At 44.4% G+C, this 23,022-nt stretch overlaps 1 protein-coding gene across 1 annotated transcript in view; it reads right to left on the bottom strand.

Annotated features, from left to right (window-relative positions):
• T265_06233 (hypothetical protein) overlaps positions 1–23,022 on the bottom strand; it is a gene marked incomplete at both ends in the record, with an annotated part of 55,080 nt that overhangs the window by 8,791 nt on the left and 23,267 nt on the right. Inside the window, 7 exons of the mRNA XM_009171443.1 lie at positions 1,542–1,639; positions 4,701–4,895; positions 9,272–9,514; positions 10,748–11,016; positions 16,517–16,682; positions 20,738–20,821; positions 22,425–22,528. Of these exons, the coding sequence (XP_009169707.1) occupies positions 1,542–1,639; positions 4,701–4,895; positions 9,272–9,514; positions 10,748–11,016; positions 16,517–16,682; positions 20,738–20,821; positions 22,425–22,528 (1,159 nt within the window). The remainder of the gene's footprint in view (positions 1–1,541; positions 1,640–4,700; positions 4,896–9,271; positions 9,515–10,747; positions 11,017–16,516; positions 16,683–20,737; positions 20,822–22,424; positions 22,529–23,022) is intronic.

Below are 23,022 nucleotides of genomic sequence, written 5' to 3'. Positions count from 1 at the left end.
AATCGTTACAGAAGGGACATCGACCTAAGAAAAGTTCTGGTGACCCCATCCTGGAAGGCGGACCATGCCAACAACACCCACACTTTTCAAACTTTTCTTCCAGCTCATATTCACTCCACGTTTCGCATTATTCTGAAACAGACGTCGAGGACAACGCTGGTCATGGTAGATGATGATTCGGCTTGCATTACACGTCGTGGTCGAGTCACCACAGTTAATGTTTCTGTAGGTTTTCTGAGACTGAATTGCCTGCCGCACAACCAAACGCTCGTTTTCTAATTACTACAAATTCGATTCGTTGACGTCATCTAGTGCTACAGGGCTTCCACAACCAAACGCTCGTTTTCTAATTACCTTGTTACAAATTCGTTGACGTCATCTAGTGCTAACAGGGCTTCCGAGACTTCGGTGGTCAACGGCCTGGATACGCCTCGCATCCTTTTCCCTCAGACGCCAAACCTCACAACCATTCAACAGCACGACGCGTCCTGTAATTTGGTGTGTGCGACCCCAGAGACCTATTAGTATGCCCTTTTAACGCGAATTAGCAAGCCGACTCGAACGTTTCACTTGACCAGACACATCTCCCTTACAGACAAAACAACTACCTCGATAGCTTCCACTGCTTCTTGAACTGTAAGAGGACATGTTTAGAGAATTCACTTTGTGAAACATGACCTTGTGCGTTTGGGTGCAGATCTGCCGAACCATGTCATGTAAATGGCTAATTTACCTGGTGGCGCATGCGCCTTGTGTTCGTCCCTAAAAAGCGAGATGATCTCGTCTGCGTACTCTGGATTGACAAGGTTCTTTTCAACAACGGTTTTGACACCGTACTCTCCAAGATTCTCCGGCGTTCGCTCCATTGTTTCATTAGGTCAAGGAGAAGAAAGACCTTGAATCTGTTTTTTACGAGTAGCGCTGATATAACACCTGACGGAGTGTGGAGCTATGGCCCGCATCCCCGTCCGAATCCCGCTTGATGCTCACTCAGCAGAACAGTGCATTTCGGGAAAACACCTTTGGCAAATATCGGACTATCCCGTTGAAGGGGGAGGTTCTCGTTAAGAAAAGGCGATTATTATTCGTCTCCCATGCCGTCTGAAAATAACTAGGAGAAATGCAGTCGCCTACCGATAGATCTAACATTTTCAGTCACCTATTGAACTGGAGCTACAAACAGGTGAAAAAGGCACAAGGCTATTCGATCGACCAAACCTATCGGGACTGCAGGGTGGCACTCAATCAACACAACAAACAACGTGAATCGGCGTAAAATCGGTCGTAGTATTTTCTCCCAGAGAGCAAAAGAACCAATTCAGGTACCCAGAACCAATACCAGTACGCAACTGAGAGCACTCCTTCACTGAGGGGGGAGTGTCATATCAAACATTCGTTACTACGAAAACCTGGACGGAAGTGCTTCCTCATAGAAGAATATTGCGACTGCAAGTGGTACACTTCTCCAAACAATGGTAATAAAAAACGCCGAACAGATTTACAGACAGGTGGGCGGTATGTGAGGAAAACGGGAGACTCACTTCAAGCGGCCGTCACGAAAGCAAGGCGAGCCAGGGACGATGGATTTGATTACGATCGGTCTTGGGAGCGAAGGTCTCTGGTCCTTGGTAGCGTTTCCCTTGGAAGAAACGGAACAAAAAGTTGGTAACTCCGAACAAACAACCAAGTTAAGGCTGCTCCACCAGACACTCAACAGAATCTAATCGCAATAGGAATCGGTGGCAGTTTCTCTACATTTTGTCGGATTCTATCGGGAATTAATTTAGTAAACTCGATCGAAGGGTATGGGAGCAATGTGCTGGTGCCTTTTTCATTCGATAAAGCCTAGATGACGGAGGTGATTTACGATAAAAAGCCATCCGTGAGCGAATGATCCCTCTAAATTACACAAAAAAGTTGCGGGATAGACGAACGGAGAGTCCATTGTTAATTCTTCGAGATAGTGATATATTCAGATCGATTCAACGAAATAACACATTAGCGGCATAATTTGTCGGGAGTTACGGTGTACACAAGTTCCGCCGCAAGGACCGTGCGTGTATATTACTGACTCAAGGATGCGCACTGATTTTAGAGATACAAGCAGAAGTTAACCATAGTAGTAGCATGTGACTAGGAAAGAGTGTGAACCAATAAGGAAAAAATTGCCTTACGACATCTTCAATAAAAAAGGAAAGCATCAGTTCAACAGTGAAACCTCGTGTTTGCAATAAGCAGATAAATGAATGAGTGAATTGCGTCACTGTTTACTAGTGTCTTGTTTACAAACGGACTACAATAGTGCAACGTCAGCGAGGGTAACGGAGATTTTCAGAGCATGTTGACCTTGAAAAATGACGTACAATTATCTGCCTGTTCGAGAGAATGACGTGAATGTATAGACGATATTGTTAGTGCATAAACAGAATCCTCATCGAATGCGGTTCAGAGTGTTTCATAGGTCTTCGCAACAATTGATTTCGGTCGCAGTTTACACATAGTGTACAGAAAGCGCATTAAGTCACTGTGAGTTCCTTCACTATTTCCTCTCAAATTAGACGTTTCAAATTCGGAACGGAGGTAAGTAAATCCACTTGGTGACTGTCGATAGTTATAAAACAAACTGGAGGGTGCGGAATTCTAAGTAGGCTGTCATGCATACCAGAGTAAAAACCTAACACCAACGGGTGTTCTCACAACGCCACAGTGGTATATCACACAATGGGTGGCGCCTATCGTACTTAACACAAGCAACCCAATTATGACATGTCTGCATGTGAGTGATGCCCATCACGGATGTCACATCGCACAGGAAGCTGAAAAGGCAACAAGTGGTCTAACAGTATGTGGACCGAGTGAACGGGAAAGACATGTCGATAACGACATGCATAGGTTCCTGGTAATCTCTTCAAGAAGTTTTATTCAGACTGTGCCTGAAAAATCAGAAAGTGAACCATTACTTTAGGGGATCGGTAAATCTAACCCGATGGTAATCGTGTGTGTGTGTGTGTGCACTACGCGAGTACAGATGCACCCTCCTCTACAGCTGAAAAATTTGACAACTAGAGAGTTAATCTGGCCAGTTGAATGGGACCCATTCAACGGCGCACTGACGATGTATCCTCGACTGGGGACGAAATGTTTACAAGCCAATTGCCAAGCTCGGCGAACAGATCAACTGCCATCTGATCAACCACCAGTAAACACACCCGGGCTACCCATATTTCGACAAATTGACAGGAGTTAGCTTGTTCGCTGATCTTGGAGAATAATGTATTTTGAAAGAGCTTGAAAGAAGCAGCACGATGTCGTACCTAGTTCTTCACGATAAGATTCATAGTTTTGTGATTTCTGACCTGTTTTGGTGACTCTTTCCAAAATAGGGAAAGTAGTCGAAAGACGCCACTTCCCTGGCACTTAGCCCTCTTTCTACATGCAGTTAGTCAACCTTGCAATAACACACAAAATCAACCATCTTTGAAAATGACCGGTGGGGAGAGGGAGATCTGGGCAGAGTGTCTTGCTTCTTTTAAATGTTCTCGTGCTTAATGGACTCTTAATTCGGATCGCGGCTATTCCCATTGAGGCGAAAGATTTTCCATTTCTCAGGTTCTTCTCAACCATCATTCTCCGGGGGTACTTCCCAAGCCCGGGATTATTAGCCAAATTGTCGTCCTGGACTGCGACTGATGGCAGGCGGATTAAAAGAGTGTGATGTTTGTAACCAGAGATTTTTCCCATCTTCGTTCGGTAAATTCGCTCAGACTGTTAGTTAGAATATGTTCAACCATTCGGTTGAGGATGAGTCTTCCCTCCAGTTGAAAAACGAAAGGTTACTCCAAAGCATGTTCAGAGCCTGCGCACGTGTTTCAAAGGGAACGAGTCTTGAGCAAGTGATCATTATTCTTAGCTGACAGCTGTTGCACGGCTGTTTCCAGTTCGGAGGACGCTAAGTAAAATGGTTTTTGTGTGTTTAAAGTTGGATTTGGGACTAATCAGACGATGGTATGTGCGCAGCTTAATAGATCGATTTACATTTCCCTGTGGGGGAAGGAAACACTTGGGCGGCGCTCGTCCGCTGAGCATTCACCTACCAGCTCAGTCTGTGGAAGAAGGTTCAGAGTTTCGCCGTAGAACTAGTCATTGTCTAGATCACCGAGATAGCACAGGAACCATGGACCATCCACCTGCTTTTACCTGTTGTTGGTGGACTTTGGTGGTTCACACTAACATCTCACTTACAACGTGTTGTCTACAGGAATTTAGATCAACAGAGTGCCTTTGAATGTAAGGGTTTCCTACACTAGGAAAATCATATTCATAGTAGGATACCTATACACCGCAGCACGAAGTGAGAACAGCTGAAAATCTTTCAACTGTAACGCCCTTCCTGTACCTAGTTGCCACACTATCCGAGGGAAACATGAGGGTTGGAATACCGCCAGGGTGTTCAAGCCTAAAGAGGAGCAGTCAAGATGGTGGGGTTAGGTTCGAACCACGGACATCCCGGTCAGTAAGTTCCCAGCATAACCACTTAGCTATCTCGAAAATAGCGAAGTGAAACTCGGAAGGTCACGGCCAACATCCAATGAAGTAAAGTGGGTACACAGAGCTGCAGTTCTGGTGGCGACCGAATAGGGAACTTATGTCGACATGGAGAACTAACTGAACTTACTGTGGAGCACTGACAAGCAACCTACCTTTGGCGGGCCATCCGGGTCAGAGTCGTTGCCACCAATGATACTGAATCCGAGACCAAGTACGGGGTCACGGGTCAAAACAACAAGCCTCGGAATCTGACAGTAACGAGGCAGTTGAAGCCAAAACAACCAACTGGGTATAAAGTTTCGCTCTTCCAAACAGTCTTCAGGACCTTTCAGCAACCGTAGAGTAACCTTTAGGAAGGAGACGGGGACAGTGCCTGAGATGCATGTTAAACATGAGTCGATTCTTTCAGACTGCAGATTATGGCACAGGGCAGAGCTCAGGCATGCACAAACAGCATATAATTCAGTTGATTATTTAATAACATAACAGTCCGACTGAAGGGGAGAATGTGTGTGAGGAAAATTTTACCGATTACAAGTGAGCTCGTAGTCAAAAGCTAACTTTCCAACTACTGGTTTCAGGTAGAGTAGCAGGTGACGGTTCAGTTTCCTAACTATGAAAACTAATCAGAACTTGAATCATGTCCTCAAGGCTTCAAGTTGTGTTGTTGTTCGTGTCATATGAAACACCGTAACAGTGGGACACCAACACTTGTGCAAACTTTTAACACATAATTATCAGACTCACCGAACAGCCGAAACTTTAGATGACCTTGTGTAAATGAGTTTTGCGAGCAAAAGTAAACATACAAGCCACTCGATAGAGTAATATTTACTAAGGCTTTTCCAACTTGGAGAGCGAATTATCGCGGTTCAGTTATGTCTATGGAGAACCACAGTCTGGTGGCTACGGCAAATTTTCTAAACTTCGATCTGCTTGGTCTGGTTAGATAACCTTTGACATCCTCGTTTCCAAGACCTTCCGAATACGCCTATACCTAATTCCACACAACCACGCAACGAAATGATTTGCAAATGGATCGCATCACTCGAATATGACACTACAGTTAGGAATTCCCTTGTCTGAGTAATAAATTGCGACAAGCGCGATGGAAGAACCGGTAGACATCCACGCGTGATCGGTTGCGATCACCAACCCTACTATGTTATTCCTTATTAGAAGAGCATGCAACCTCAAAATCACAAGGTTGCTATGTTGAGTACCCATGATGACCATATCATTGGAATTCACGCGGCTTTAGGTGGCCAGCTCCCGATAGCTGTGCGGACACTTACTTTGCTACACAGAACAGTCTTTTGCGTTGCGGTCCCAGGGTCTAACAGAGTGACGTGCCCAAGGCCCCAGAAACCTATAGTGTTAACAGTGAACCGCGTATGCAGTAACAAAATCAACTGTAGGTGGTTTCCAAAAGGATCGGTGAAATGGCCACAAACTGCTGCGAAAGTCAAATAGACATAACTACCCTTGTTGACACGGTCGCCCTCATCCACACCGACTGTGTGTCGGCCCATAGGATGAGGGCCTGGTTAAATACAACCGAGCGCAGTCAATGTGTTCTAGTTCGAAAGCGATGGTGCTTCCAGGACTTTTAAGACATGATTCGTCTTGTAAGAGGTCTGTTGTAGTGGACTCCCGTTACGGTAAAACGGAATATATCCACCTTCCATCAGTTTGCTGCTCAAAGAAAACATGATAATCACTGAGAGACCACTCTCTCGCCAAAACAGCGCTCTCCACAACAAGGAGATCTATCTTCTAGAAGGCCCCTAGTGAGAGCTTGCAAGAAACCGTCCTGCTACAACTAACGCGTCCAGTGACCTTGAGAGGTTATCATAGTATATCAGATTCCTTAACGCGCGTGCCATTTCCCTAGGCATTGATAACCCGATTATGTGAACACAGAGTTCGTGCTGTCGATGACGATTGTCGAGAGGGGATTACAGCGCCACACTTCCCTCGACCGTAACTCAGATGTGACCCCAGATGCAGCTTCCACCTAAAGAAGACATACGGTTATAAAGGCGTAAGTTTAGCTTGAAGCTTGATGTAACCTGAGTTGCTACAGAAATAGGCTAGTTGTGGGTGGTTGCAGGATTCGTAGAATTCACGCTCATATCACTCTCTTTTGAATAGTCATCCTCATTACCGGACGCAACCATTCTGGTGAGTTCACACCAATGGAGGGAGGAACTGGACTCGAGTTTCGCTCTTATTAGAGCAGTGCATATCCTTGGCCGTGCCGAGACCTGAACTCCGCGCATCTGACATGCGAGGCGAGCGTCTTACCACTACTCCAGCAGCACATGTTGGACACATCTGAATTTTCACGTCTAAACAAGTGAGCATGTGAGTGGTAAGCCCGACGCCTCAAACGATGACCCAGTAACACCTTGGTTCTATGGATTGTTTGATTCCCCTGTCAGTACCCCCCAGTCAGGTAATGCCACAAACGCTTGAAACCTGCTGGACACTTGTGTTTAGCTGTTAGTGGTTACGGAATTGGCAAATGCACGTATTATGCGCAGGAGTGCCGCTGATTGCGTGAGTGAGTGGGTGCCAACAATTATTGATGAGATGAATTCCCATCCAGATGGGAAGAGTTGTCAACCCGACTGTTTGTTGACTACGGCTAACTTCGTTCAGCATAGCACCGAGCTAAAATAAATAACTCTGAAAGGTAGACGGTCCTCTGATACGTGAAATACATCTACTAAGCAGACTGACATATGAAGTGTGCTTAGCTACTTTATCCTGGGGGCATCTTTTTATTAGACAAAGCACTGATATTTCGACGTTCTTACCGGACCTGGTCAGTGTTTTGGAGCTACGGATAATGAAACACCAACAGCTTCGTCACACACAACAACAGTGATGGTTGCGACTGCATCTCGTTAGAACATGCATGTGGCATATCTACCTGAACAGATTCGTTCTTTTGGGTTACTGCCCATCAAATCAAAAAAACTCCAACAGTTCGGAAAAACACTCCCAGTACTCAGCTACTGGTAAGCTCTGCAGACCACTTGGATAAGAGTGCAGTTAGCGTATCAGGCGCAAGTGATTTCCCAAAGTAAAAGAAGACCTCGGATCCTGAAATGCCTCACCAGAAAAACATGTCTCCTGGGTTAGGAATTGCTATTCTGCAGTGATTTAGTGTGCTAAAGTATGAGTAAATATTTTAAACTGTCGAATTTTTCGCAAATTCCCGGTGAATTTCGTAAGTCTGGACACCTGCTCTCAATTGTTCATTATATTTAAAAGGCTTCGCGAAAGTCCTTTCACATGCAACTGCTCTTCTACACTGAAAACTAACGCCTCTTGCGCCATTTCACTGACTTGAGACTTGAGATCATTTGTAGATGTAACGGTGCAGGATTTACTGAACAAAGCTCCTGAGAAAAAGCTACGACCGTAAGCTCGGAATAAACAATCACCAGTCGGAGTAGACAGGTTTCGGGCTTTCTGACCCACTTTCGCATATTAAAACGAAACGTCATCAGGCTGACAAAACTTTCCCAAGTTCGTACAGTGCACTTGGGTTTCTAGTGTGTACGACTGAGATTCAGTGACCAACGTTTGTGTCCCCACATACAAAGGCGAGCATTAGAGTCTGTCGACTGACCAGATCATCACAATTAAACTGAGTCATGCACCGCACTAAGCTCCAAGTGATCAAACAACTCGTACTGACAAACAGAGGTTTACTATGCGGCCGGAATCCAGCGACAATTGAAAGCGTACTTGTAGTCTTCATCCAGAGAAAGCTCATAAAATCTTAAATCACTTCACCTTCAAGATGTCTCTTTTATGAATGTAGCGGCGCCAAGAGAGGCTATCCGCGTGCAAAAAAAGTGAGGGCGGTCCTTATATTCAGTCAGGATGATTAAGCAGCTCATAGAAAGGTACACCTAGCGTACGGACAACAAAAGCTCGCTGTTTCACCTGGTTTGAAGGTAGCAAAGTGAGCCCAGAGGCTCAGTCTGAAGCCTGATTCTGTGGTGTCTGAGATTGATCGCATCACTGGACGTGGAAATATGCTGCCATAAAATGTGGGGGTAATGTGAACAGAATAACCAACACCTACGCCGGGGTTTGTGGCGTAAATGGCGCAGGAAAATAGGTCAAGAAAGTAGGGAAACGTCGGCAGCAGTCTAGTGGCATCTATGCACAGGAAGTACGGCGACGGACAACGTACCTCTGAGGGTTGAACGGCTTGTGAACCGCCCGAACAACCCAGGCAAGACACGAAACCGATACCTAACCTCTTGAGTTAGTTAACTGCGACCAAATAGACGTCTCACTGACTAGTCTCTCAGTCTATAGTAAACTTGCACCACCTAAGTTCAAAATTATGAATTCACGGATTTTCTGTTGGATTGTGTTTTACTCCTATGGAACTAACAAAAAATCATTGTAAAGATGCAACGGCCAGCCGAAGTAAACAATGATAAGATGCATTAGTGCATATTCAAAGGTTAGGAATGCGAACATCAGTAAATTTCAAACAGCTGAATGTCGACCGGGTGCCAATCCACAGTAGGTTAGAAATCGCCTAAGCATTGCATCAAAGTTCGGAAACAATGTGCGGTGTATTATTTGGAAATAGAATAGAGGAGTCACCAAGTCAACTGGTAATGTATCGATATTACTATTGAATTCTACCGAAGACAGAACAGTTACGAGCACTGAAATGATCACTTACCTGTACGCATGAATCCCTGGCCTTTTTCAAGGCTTCGACGGCGCGTTCATGGGATAGTCCGAGCAGCTCAATCTCGTTGACAGCCAAAAGGATATCACCTCGAAAGACACGGCCGGACAGAGCAGCGATTCCGTTGGGATGAAGGTTAGTCACGTAGATCGGAACATCACCCCGCTGACTGGCCACTCCACCTGCAACGGACATTCCCAAGGATTCTCCAGGTCGTTTCGGCAAAACGACAACCTACAGTAGAAGAAACCGAGTGTTCATGGCACTGACAACAATCAACAAAAAACTAGGGAACATCATAGATGCAATTGGGTTTCCGACGAGTTCACACAATCACGTAAGTGCTCTTATTTGTAAATGTGCACATTCAATAGCACGCCCTGGGGTAAGTGGAGCCAAGAAATGTAGACTGAGGTTAAAATTACTACCAAGTGGTCCAAAAAAAGTACGTTCACTCAGGGGACTGTAATAGACAAGCTAACGTATCAAGGCATTCGCGAGCCACTTCTAACAACATAGAGGAATCATATCGAACGTTTCGGCAGCTTCCAATATTCTCAAGCGGACAGTCCTAAAGCGATTTGGTGGCACCTGAGGATTTCCAACGGTCATGTTAGCGGCAATCACACTGATTTGGCGCATGACCGGTTCGCTCCTTAATCAGCTTGAAGTTCGTCTTACTTCAGGAATCACCAGTTTACGCAGAGCTAGTTACAGACGGACCACATTTAACCCCCATTTATTGAATGATGCTGCCAAGACAAATTCAGGGCTACTGTAAGACTCTCCGTCAGAATCGTGAGAAGTCAGAAAGGTTGATTCCTAAAGAACGGTATACCAAGAACTTTTAACGCTGGATCAAGTTAATCCCCCGATTTCACCGAATGAGTCATGAAATACAAGTGTCCCGGGAAAGTTGTCTTGGCGATTGGAGCAACCCACAGCCCCACATTAAACCAGGAAGATAGCGTGCATCCTCTACAGTTTACTTTGCAGATCCGTGGACTTTATCGATTTATTTGATCTGTTTATAATTGTATGGACCCCGCTGGATAAGCAAAATGAACCTCGTTCATGTGGTCAGTTCGAGCCCTCGCCTAGTAGAAGTCGGTTGAAAACCAGTGGTTCTTCATCACGTTAGGTGAAACTATGAAGATGGTACGAAAGAAGAAGACCCATTCACATTTCATAATTGTCCGGTTCCACAGGCTCGATCTACTAACGTCAGAACTCACTCCATCCAGACAAAACCACAGCAATCGATCGTTTGGCGGGTTCATAAACCTCTATGGTCAATTGCAGTCAGTGCAAGCGATATGACGGGGGAAATTGTATCAAATGATTCTTACACCAAAGGTTCACAGACCCCTTTGGATATCAGTTCTCACAGGGTGAAGAAACGGGCATGTGCAAGAAATAAAACCGGATAAAGTTCACAAAGACCTGAGATGCGGGAAGGGTACGTACCCGTTCTTGGCAAACGCAGACGCCGGAAGCAAGAGTCGACCCCACATCCAGAGGAAGATTGGAGAACGCAGAAATAGATGCAATTTTGGAGCTGGTAGACTGAAGTGTACCCGACTCGGCCGTTGTACTTAATGTGTTTGTCCGTGACTGATTATCCGGTAATTCGCAGAATTCCACACATTTGGAGACATTCTCACCACTCGCGGCACGAATAATATCTGGAGTCTGAGGTCGAGTTATTCGAGAAACTACAAGAGCCACTTGTTCGCCTGCATCCTAGTAAAGCGAATAACGCAGTGTAAGTTAACATTGAAGCAAAGATACTTCACAACGGTGACTAAAAGCTCAGCTAGCCAGTTCAGATGGGTTTGAAAATGGATATACTGTAGAGTATGAAGTTCAATAAACTAGAGTCTGACAAAGATACCAGATAAAAAATCAGTCAGCTGTAACACACTTTCGGTGCAAAGCTGACATGTCACCCAGGTTACCTACACCTAGAAAGGAGTAGTCGAGATGAAGGGGTCAGGTTCTAATCACTGACCTTGGCTGATTAAATGTGGCATTCGCCTTAGTACCCGTGAAAGAGGCTGGCAGAGTGCAACTTGGTATTTACTCTAACCGACACTATCTTTTTAATGAAACTGAAGTAGCAGTAAAGGTTGTATGTCGTTCGAGCACAGGCCCAATTTTCCAGAAATTTTAAGCATCTAGTTCCACCACAAATGAATATGGAATGGCTCGGGAAAGTTCTTGGAACAAGTGAAAAAACAGCGTTTTGCATATAGTCTATTACTTTTATTGTCTGCAGGTGAAGAGTAGGTCTAGGTCTCGTTTACGAATGGAAGATAAAAAGCATATGGACAGCACATTCCTTCAGAATGTGGCAGAGCAGAATGGATTGGTGCTTCGTATCTGAAGTTGACATGACAGGTATGCTGAGAAGGTGAACCGACGATGAGCTAAAAGGAAGGTAGTGAACGAACGAGGATGATCGCCCGAGGAATGTACATTTGGCCGTCAATACCAGGGGATGTTAACAAATAATGACATTAGACTACTCATGAGTAGGCACAAACGTATAAATGTATACAAAAAGCCTCATCTTAAGCGATCCCTAAGTCTGACTGCTCTTGGGCTGCGTCACAGTCGAAACTGCTTTTTGTCGAGCGAAATGTGCTCAGTTGTCTCCAAATCAACCGAAACAGTTACGATCTGAGACTATATGACACAAAACTACTACCAGATGGAGTCAGGATACCCTATAGGCACACTACAGCCCATGCACTGAATTCCATAAAACGAATTCAAGCCGCGATATTGAAACCAAACACCAATTGGTGAGTCCCTTCCTTGTATGTTTTTATTATAATTTTTCTCACAATAAATCTCTCAAAGAAATTATTGTTGCAAAGTAGCGAGGCAATAGGTGTTGAGTGATGTGTTGTTGAAGATGAATCGGCGATTCACTTGAGACACTGTTCACCCGTGAAACGAGGCGAAGCACAGCTGAAAGGGCTGTGAGCAGTTTGGTCGACTATTCACAATACCCTCGAAAACAGGGAAAACCCAATGAAAAGAAGAGCAGTAGTTCTACCGTCGGAGTCCAAAGGGAATCTACAGGTGAACATTTTACTCAGCAAGATGATTAGAGGAACGCAAAAAGTAGTGGATCGAAATTCGTAAACACAAAAGCATAGTCGACGAAATAAGCACAGTTGGAAAGCCTATGCCTTACTGCAATCAGCTGTGCAGCTTGTTCCTGAGTTCCGTTGGTGAGGTCAGTCCCATTTATTTCCAAAATACGATCGTCCTTACGTAGTCGACCATCCAGTTGTGCCTGACCATCGGGTATTAGACCAAGAACGTACAGCCCGAGGCAATTTCTGGAGATGGAATACATGTCGCATTAGTCCACCACTCTATTTGGCGTGCAAAAGTTCACGTGCATCTGGGGCTTATTACTTTCGTGTTTTTCGTACATCGTGTGCTTCAACATGAAAAAATCAGGATGACAATGACAACTATGTAAAGACGGCTACAATCTATACCGAAAAAAATAAAACTCCGGACGATGGATTTTAGGTTCGGATGCATCCAAGGTCTGTGTAATTTCCTTTGAATCTATTTCCAAAAGAGCTGGCGAGATGATGCAGTTCGATATAACTCCACGCAATTTTACACAATGGGGGTAGCTCTGGTGCAAGGCTTGGCTGTTGGTTTGTTCACCGAGCTTGGTCACTGAAATGCGGACTCTCGCTGTCAATGGAGTTGGTTTCGTCAGTGCGCACAGGATATACACTATTGAATGAAGACGAAATGCCTACAATCCAACAGCCAAGTTCGACGTTCAAACCAAAAACTCAGTATCTGCACGCTTTATCTTGTTGTATTATCAAGCCTCACTTTCGTTTCAGGAGGCACTGACAACTGGGATAAATCAATCTGTGAGTGAATATCAATAGAAGCAGTGTGTGGCTGGCTTTTGCGCAACTGTCAAGTCTTGCTATACCGAACCTGTAAGAAAAACCGAACGGAAATACGTCTGACTAGTGAACTATGTGCAGTCTCTACAACGATGGTTCTCACACACAGAAAGAACTGGGGTCTTGTTATCTATTAAACAGGGAGAGCAACATAAGAGCTGGTCATATGGGTCACTGGCAGCATGACAGACCTAAAACAACAAAACAGTGGAATGAAGCACAGGCGATTCGATGCATCATGTTCTCGAGGAAAAACAGACAGCAGTGATACCGAGATGCATCTGAAAAACCATCCCAGGAGACACAGCCTGGCTTGGAAACGCAGTGGCCAAAAATGTTCAGGAGTAAGGGCTGGCGCGAAATCCTCACCGACGGAAAGGATGATGCCTAAAGAACAGTTTTTTATGTCCAAGCGATCGCTTAGAAGATAATGGTTAATTTTGAAAGGTGACAGTTGATCTTGTTTCTCATCAGACACGAGTCTCGTCTTTCCCACTGAAAGGCGTTTGGAAGCGAAAAGAACCAAGGAAAGCTTTACTCCAATTCTTTGTTACGGAAAAAATTTGAAGTACTTCATGAAAAACGATATAATCACAAAATGTTGAGATACGCGAGTAAACCTGCGTAACATGGTTCGTGCCTGAAAAATGGTTGAAAAGGTTGAAGAGCGTGCAGAAAACGACCAGAAGGGTCGTTGCACACCGTCATCGGTGTTTATCCAACACCATAACTGTTCAACAGTGTTATCATTCCAAAAGTTACACCGGATCATAAGAACCGGCCAGTTTATGCAACCTATGGATGATATCGCGGATATACCAGTTTCAGTAGAAATCAGAGATTTCTGAAGTCTTTTTCGTTAGAGCAGGCTTCACTGTTTGATCTCTTCTGGTGGAAAGTTGGGAGTGTAAGCATTGTTTCAAACCACATAACAGCGACATGTTAAGAGACAACAAAAACAACATGGAGGCAAAGAAGTGAAACCGACAACCAAAAAACGATTGAGTTGGCAACTGCCAGATGGGAGATGTGGCTGGATGCATTGGCAGACAGGGGCTAATGGTGCATCGAAACAAACGCAGACGCGCAAGATATAGTCTTTGAAGTATAGCTATTCCATCCAGATATTCTCAACAATCACTTGCATTAGTCGATTCACAATCGAAGGACACATAAGTCCTCCAATCTAACGATTCCCTATCTAATATGACTGTGATCGCACACAGTGCCAAGAAATTAGTCTATTTCCACAATGAACACTTCTCTAGGGCAATCGAATGATGCTGGAAATTTCAAGGTTGTAATAATGAGACTGCTGTACTCGTTACGGTCTGTATTGTGTGGTTGCACCCATACACTGAGCATCATTCGTGGATGAAGCCGCGGTAGATGGAACCAGTGTACAGGTCTTCTTTAGCTTTAGTCACATGAGGCTAACCCGATATAAGGATCTCAAAAGATAAACTCGGTCGTACTGTGGGAATAGTCGTAATTGTGAGCAACAACTTTCTCATAGTAGCTTACCTTTCTCTTTGAAAGCCACCAGGAAACACATGTTATTCCACTTACTGAGCGCCATGATTTCATCTGGGGTATATCTTAAAAATTTCGTTCCCAAGTTCACCATGCACAAGCCAGGCTTCACGAAGCGATTGTCGATGTAACCAGAATGACCGATCCATTGGATCGGGGTGGGTAACTCCCTCCAGCATTGAAGAGACCAGGGTATTAGGCTAGAACTATGATGGATCGAAGGATGATACCAGTGCACTACAAAGCGCTGAGTACGAATGATCACTGTTAGATCATCACATTTACATTGGACGATGGTTTGCCGGAGATTTTATTCAATCGATGTACACAAGCATGGGCGAATGCACGTATGGCTCGGCACAAGATACCTGTGTTGTTCCACCTAGCGCAATAGTTTATTCGTTTGGTTAAGCAGGTATTTGTTATACTTATTATACTAACGGCACCATGAACACAATCCTGTTGGCTGAATTCTTTTTTTTTTGGGGGGGGGTGGTCGTGGAGAAAGTGTTATATCGGGACAGACTAGATGCAATTACGGAGNACCCCAATGCTGTTGGGTGATTTTTTTTTTTTTTTGGGGGGGGGGGGTCGTGGAGAAAGTGTTATATCGGGACAGACTAGATGCAATTACGGAGCGAGAAGAATAGAAAGGGTCTAAATCGGTTTCCAATAGGTTTTTACTTCTTTCCGGCCAGTTTGATCCCCAGACGCATTTTCTGACTCTTTGGTAGTACAATGCGGAGAATTTCTGAAATTAAAGAAAGCTCGATGTTATGAAGATCATCATGGTAGTGGACATCGACCAAAACGAGCCAACACAACCTCGATTAAAGAATATAATAAACAAGAGAGTGAGTTGAGTGTCAAATTAACAACACCGGAGTTTGAAATCTAGCAATTACCGCAGTATTGATAGTTATTGGCCGTATAATGCTAATTATGGGGTTGACGCCAGACGATCAACGAACCAAAGTGGCCGGACTCACTCGGGCGCAGGTTACCGAAGGTCAACCGACAGATTCCGCTGCCGGAGAACCGTAGGGTAACACAACTAAATCAGCTTGTGACCATGTTCGCTTTAGATTCCAGTTTAGTTCAGATGCCTTTAGATACAGATATGGCCATGGGGCGTTGAGAAATTCGCAACCTATAAGGCTCACTCATTCATTTTATCTCTAACTGGACAGCGTGGGAGATGGGCTCCGGAATGTTACGAAAATAGTGCAAGCTCGACCCAATGAGACATAGTTCTGAATGCACAGTTGTGCACCAGTATTACCTGATTTCCAAGGTTTTGGACGTAGTGATAATGCAAGCAACATATGCACTAGCTGAATCCGAAATCCAACAGTGAATACACGTCACTAATCGACTCCTCGCATTTCTACAGATAAGGTGTGTGTCACTGCAAGGGTTTGAGCAAGTTTAGAAAATAATGATACCTTTTCCACGCAAGGATTCCCGAAGACTGAAGAGAGACTGAGCGCACCGAACACTGCTGTCTACAGACTAAGCATGAACATACACTACAGTTAGTGGTTCCTGTAAATGAGCACGCGGAACGGTACGCGCTAGTAGTTACCCTGAGACAGCAGTTTGTGAGTCGAGCATCAATGAGTGTAAATGACATCTCAAGTCACGTTGCCACCGTGGTGAGAAAAGTTACTGTGGCAAAATAAAATACGGTAAGCACTAGACGTGGACAACCCATAACGGTGTAATATAAGCGGTACGCGCACACACAAACCTTGTTTTTCTCCCACCTTGCTCAGCATTTCCGGACTACTGAGCTCTTGCGTCACTCCGAAACCCTGCTCTCGATAAATCGTCAAGCGACATGCCACGCCGGAAACAGATGACAAAATGAGACAGGCTTGCAAATGAGTGACCTGAGCAAGCTCTTTTCCGTTTACCTAGGAGAAAATAGGGATATTCCACTGTTAAATGCACCTTGTCTGGTGTTGATTGTGAGTTATCACTGCGGTCAAGGGATATTCAGGAAAGTAACGAAAATGGGAACCATTTTTCTGGGACAGGGATTATCTTGGCCAAAGAGACTGGGTGTATTCAGAACGGCTACCACTATCATCTCGAAGATGGAATATGGGAGGTCTTTTTTACGGCATAATAGTTGAAATAAAGAAGCTAGTTGTTTGTCTCATGAACCAATTACTTGGCACTGACTGCGTTGATTTACTGTGGTGTTTTCAGAGTCTGAATGACGTACTCATCCACAAAATTACATGTTTGATTTCTGTGCGGCAACGCAAGTAAAATTAATCCTTTTCGAATAATTTCGATTTCTGCAGAAAATAAGTGGTTTGTTACAAATACTCTGAAGTCCCATAAACTAGTCTACGCTTGGTAATCTGTCAAAATATGGACAGCTCAGGTGGCTGTTGATCTGATCATCGAGCTTGGCGACCCAAACGTGCCCTAACGGTGACGAGAGGTTCGCAGGCTGATTGTCAAGCTTGGCGAACAGGTTGAGTCTTCTGATAAGCAGCCAACGAACGCGAGGATACGTATGTATACAGATAACCAAACGCTCATGATTCATACCATCTACTCTCAACACCGTGAAATTACCAAACGGCTGGTCGAAAAGCTGAGCCGGTAAGGTTCAAGTTGGATGAATAAAATTTTAAGTGCGAACCCACCAGCGACAGGAAGTAGTGCTCGTTTTTTGTTGTTGAACCATTATTTACTGGTGTTTCAGTTGGTCAAAGGATGGGTATCCTCCACAAACGTTTTGGTAGACAGTTTTGTAATAGATTTTTCCAAATGACCTCTGAATCGTCCCGGCTGAACACAACCAACATGTAGTTTTGTTGAGCGGTACGCAGTATAGCCAACCTAATGAGCTTGAAATAAGTAGCCAACCAGTGCAAATTTACGCACTACTTCGAGCATAAAAACTAAAGGAATTCGGGATGTAGACAAGTTGTGTTGACGATGGTTTTGACGTCTGCGCTACCAAAGACAGTCAGTACCAATGCACACCCAAGGTCTACATACACGCAAGGGCGATGTGTGGTAACCGTGTGTAACGGTCGCTAGCCTTTGTCAATAGAATAAACACGAACACCTGGTTTCTGTGCCATTCAACTAAACTCAAAGAGGAACAACAACTAAGAACTACGAAGGTATAGTCTGACTCGACAAAGACAACAAAGATAATCAATGCAACGTCATCCTACGTTGCTTCATCCAGCACCATCACCTGAGAGAAGCTCAGACGAATGAGAATATACCGGGCAAAATTTTGTGCTACGCCAAGACACACGTGACAAAGAAGGACCTGACGATGTGATATGATACTGCCTAAGAAATTAAAGGTTTGAAATGAGTCAACCTGTAAATCTATGTAAATGTCACGGGGCACACGGGATGCGACGTTTTTATTTTTGGAGTATGCCAATCTGGGAGCTAGCTTATCATTTTCGGTTCAGTGGGATTAGTTCAGTGTAAACAATCCGTGTCGCCAAAATTTCTGCTCAAAGATGTTCTTTTTCGGGGATCATGGCTGCTCTGGAAAGTTTCAGTGTGTTGGTCAGTTTTTTGTGTGGATACTTTGGCTTCGGTTTTCTCGACCATAACGCTGCGTTCAGGAATTTACCGTGCTAGAACAACAAAAGCTCATTAAGGAGAAACTGGAATCTACTAGAGAATTTACGCTTTTCAGACTATTGTGGTGCTTTCATGATGACATTTTGGGATATGTCTGAAATTTTTCAAGTTGGAATGTAGTTTACCAGATCACAGACGTTTTCAGTCAGTAGTTGGATAAACATAAGGTTTTTGCGCACAAAATCGATCCATTTCTGACACACGACAACCCCACAACACAGTTTACAAAGGTCGCTGGTGCATTCGACAATTGCAGACGGAGGGCGTTTTTGGGGAATTCGCGTCAATCAATCGAGGTACAAGCTTGAAGAGACAGCGGAGCACTCTGCAATAATGTATATATTTCGCACATATGTGGAGACCTCGTGAATGAAGCGAATATATTACGTAACCGACTTGCGTTTCTTATATTAGATGAGACTTTTGGGTGTTTCCACATCCCATTAGACTACCAGAATGAACTTTAGCGCTTAATCATGAACGACGGAGAACCTCACTGTAATTTTTTCAGGGCAGAAACCCCTCCTTGAAGGGGGATGGCGGCTGGATCTAGCATTCATGTATCTGAGAGTCATATTTGTAAACCTAACCCAGATTGGAAACAAATGTGTACTGTGCACACACGGTACCTCAATGTAGAAAAAACTTGGGAACGCGAAGTTTGCTTCATGGCCTCGACTGGAAAATAAGACTGCTCCTCTGGAGTATCTCGATTGGTCCCTGTTCCAAGTTGTGGGGGCGGTTTCTCAACAAGTGTCAGTTTCAATCTAGGTTTTGTGGGGCCCGAGGGAAGTGGTTTTGAATAGGGGGGCTACCGTATGTCAAATTTGGTGTTCAAAAAGAACGAGGATTGATGGAAATTAGGGAATTCGGTCTAACCGACGAGCCCCCAAAAGGGCAGCCAGTAGTAAGGTCCTGCAGAGTTTTCACAGAATTCAGTAATATCTTATCAAGGGAAAACGAGTGTCGTTCGATAAAAGAGCTATACTCTGATCTGTCAGATTCTCGAACACTGTAACTTTGATACTTTTAACTTGGGGAAATCACTCAGTGACTCATGCGACCGCTTTCCGGATACAGTGCAAATGAGATTGCTCGAATCGGTGCTCAATTCGGTAAAGTTTCGTAGCAAGGAGAGCATGAAACCCACCGAGTTGGTGAGACGGAAAAAGTTAAACATGGATCTATTCGACAACAGAACCGGTACATCGGTAGATAGAACACCGAAATCCGAACTAACCGTTGTCTACAAGGGCAAAGTTGAACTGCCATACATACAACCAAAGGGACGAAAAAAGTCAAAAGAGAGAAATATGTCCTGAACTTTTGACTCAACCAACACAAAACATAACTTCTTCCACCAGGATGTCAGATGGATGGTGTTAGTTTGCACATTCTTGGTGGTCATAAATACGCAACATTATTAGACACAAAAACAATGGTTACAGAACAACTGCCTAACAGTTTTGTGGAGGTAGCTTCGTTGCAGCTTTCATTACCCTTCTAATCCGCAGTTCTCAGACGTTACTAACACGAACTCACGTAGTTAGCTTGATATGACTCCTCAGAAAGGAGTTCACAGTCAGATGCTTCCGGGAATAGCTGTGTGTACGTAGGATTGTCCGACGCAAAGGTGTCTGGTTCGAATTTAGTACTAACAAACGATATCTACTCCATTCAGGTTTAGGAGACCTGGTAGCATTCCGGCCATCATGTATGCCGAAGAAATCAGATGAAATCACATGTATTTCAGCCTAGAAACATAAGAGAGTAGCGTGTCGTGGCATATTGATCACAGTGTCGATGTGAACAAGACCGGTTCGAGATAACTCACTGGTTAAGGTGAAAGCTTACTGACCGGAAGGATCGTGGTACTAATCCAAACTCTGCATCTCGACTGCTCCTGTCAGGGCGCGGGCAACCTGCAGTATCTCAGCCCTCGTAATTCCTTGTGTTAGCATAGCAGCTAGGCACCAAAAGGATGTATAGCTGAACGATTACTAGTATGATCAACTGTTGCACATCAGTTGGCGATATAGCTGTATACAAACTTGTTCCTCTGTGAAAAAAGACAACCAAAAATGGTTCCTTCCTGGAGACAGCCGCTCCAAACGAGGAGAATGTATTGAAAACAAGATTGGTTATCCAAACACACTAAAGATGTTCGGCCCGCGGCTAGGATGTCCTATTCTCATAAACGAAGTCAATGGCCGCGGTACGTGTAGTGTCAGTTCGAAAGATAAGATGAACAGGGTCAGTGAACCCAAAATAACACCATAAACAAGATAAGTCTAGCTGATGAAAAATTAGCGAGTACGGCAGTGCGATAGTAACGAACCTCTAGGATTTGGTCACCTGGGCGCAGTCGCCCGTCCTGTGCAGCAAGACCGTCCAAATAGATTTCTTGAATAATCACACAAAGCTGTGGAGAAATGGGGAAGAGAATAAACAGGTAATCCGATAACATTCAGTCAAGACGAAAAGGCTGCTAGCCGACCTAAAACTATAAGCAATACCAGGTTAAGTCATTAACTGTTTTCTAATGCTATAGGATTGAGTAAGAACTGAAGTACTGAACAGGAATACTCGGGTCACCAACCTGAAACACGCGGATGACGTCGTTTGACTGGGTGATATTCCGGAGTCTCGTATCTACGGAACGTCATGCCGGTACTAAAACGATTAGACCAATACGTCACCAGACTCGATCTTGAAATCAACACTTTTGGGATGAAGCTCTTCTCCACACGTCCGAACCACCGCCCATTCCGATAAATGCCAGTACCAAAAAGACACCTATGTTCGAATGTCCCGGTTCCCAGATTTTACCGAACGAACAAGCGAACAATGAAGAGGAAAGTGCGCACCGATGTTGCCAGAAAAGCCTTACTTGTGGCGTAACCAAGGGTATTAGTCAAAATCTGGCCACTACGGTGTACTTCAGCATGAAAACTAGAAGTATTCGAACAGATCATGCAAACGATAAGCTGGATCGAATGGGTAGCATACAAGCATCTGAGTTCCAACCATGAACAGCCCAGACCTCGTCCATGAGGGAATTCCAGGTGGTTGGTAACAGAGTTTAACCGTTAAAAATGACACAACGGTACGATCAGTGATACTGATGAACTTTGGCTGTTAATTCACTAGGTGTAAGTTTGGCGTCCAAGTGTATATGTATGGCGCAGTGCTGTCAGCTACGGCTTAATGGTAGAGCTTCCATTCGAAAATAGCTAGGTCGCTGCCCTGGCCCCTGGTTTCTGGCCAGATAGAATGGATTTGCTCACTGCATGTGACTAATGGCATCCGGAAGGCCAGGCATAAAACCCGCATGTATAAATGGTTAAGCAACCTACAAAAAATCACTTGAGTTATGGGCTACAACGATGTGCGACAAGGTGGCCGAACAAAAGTACGACTCGCTCAAGGAAACATTATGTCTACCAATCAGAGAAAAATTGCTCTAGGATATGGCAGGACTTTTCCGAAATTGTTATTGCTGAATTGCTCGCTGCATCAACAGCCATCTGCAAATCGGTGGATGACAGAGAAAACGACAACAGAGGTCCGAGGAATAGCTCAGTTAAACACATTTCTACTAGCTAATTCTTCTGTCATCAAGTAACCAAATTTTTAGCACTTTATTTTGCCAATCTATTTGTCTTTAAATTAGTTCACTTCAATAAACTGCTCCAAAATGAACAATGCTGCCTAGTAAGAGAAATAAATAAAGCGGGTAATTTTCGTAGCCTACCAAACATGTGGTACCCACTCAAAGCAGAAAAACACAAAAGGGTATCGGAAAAGGCACGACTTGTTGGCCGGATCAGTCTACTGACGATTTTTTTCACCCAGACAAACTGCTTCGGTCTTGATGCGGTTCATGAGCAGTGCCTGCACTATGCTTCGGACCAGGAAGCAACCAATCGTCACGGTTCCTATTCCGAAAACAACTAACTCACTAAACCAACATAGCGCGGTAATCGCCACAGCAACATAGTAAGCAATTAAGGGATCGGACTTACCAAAGGCGTATCACACCCACCGACTAAGCTTATACCTAGCTCCGAACGTCCATCCAGTTTGATGTCGATGAAAGTAATATGGCCATCTGGAAGTGGTCGGGGGTCTGAAATGTGGGTGGAGGGATGGCTGACGGATTCAACCGAACGCGGACTAGTAGGCTGAGGAGTAATGTCTAAAAAGGAGAAACTTTTTTCAAGTGAAGAGAAGAGAAACGAGCTAGGACGTGGAACTGAAAAAGCGGGTCATAAACTGCAAAACCAAGACTGCTTCAAAGTTAAATTACCCTGATTCCAGAAGATGTTCCGCAATAAAATGGGGATATTTGTCGAATCGCACCTAAAGGGCAAGTATTCTGAAGTAAATTGAAACTTTGTGAACTTTTGGGGAAGTGCTGGCCGAGGTAAGGTCGGTGGGATGCTCACTACCGAATGGACACGATAAAAGTGATAACCCGGAATGAATCGCAGTCTGATCACAAAATCAAGGGATCATTCCTAGATAAGAATTAGATCAGATGTAACTTTTGATAGCAGTAGCAACAACAGTAACAGCAAGACTAGCAAAGAATTATCCCCTACACTCTCTCACAGCGAGATC

This window comes from Opisthorchis viverrini, assembly GCF_000715545.1.
Source record: "Opisthorchis viverrini unplaced genomic scaffold opera_v5_129, whole genome shotgun sequence".
Classification (NCBI taxonomy): domain Eukaryota; kingdom Metazoa; phylum Platyhelminthes; class Trematoda; order Opisthorchiida; family Opisthorchiidae; genus Opisthorchis; species Opisthorchis viverrini.
Note: the sequence above shows the minus strand (reverse complement) of the source record. Positions and strands in the feature narration are given on the sequence as shown.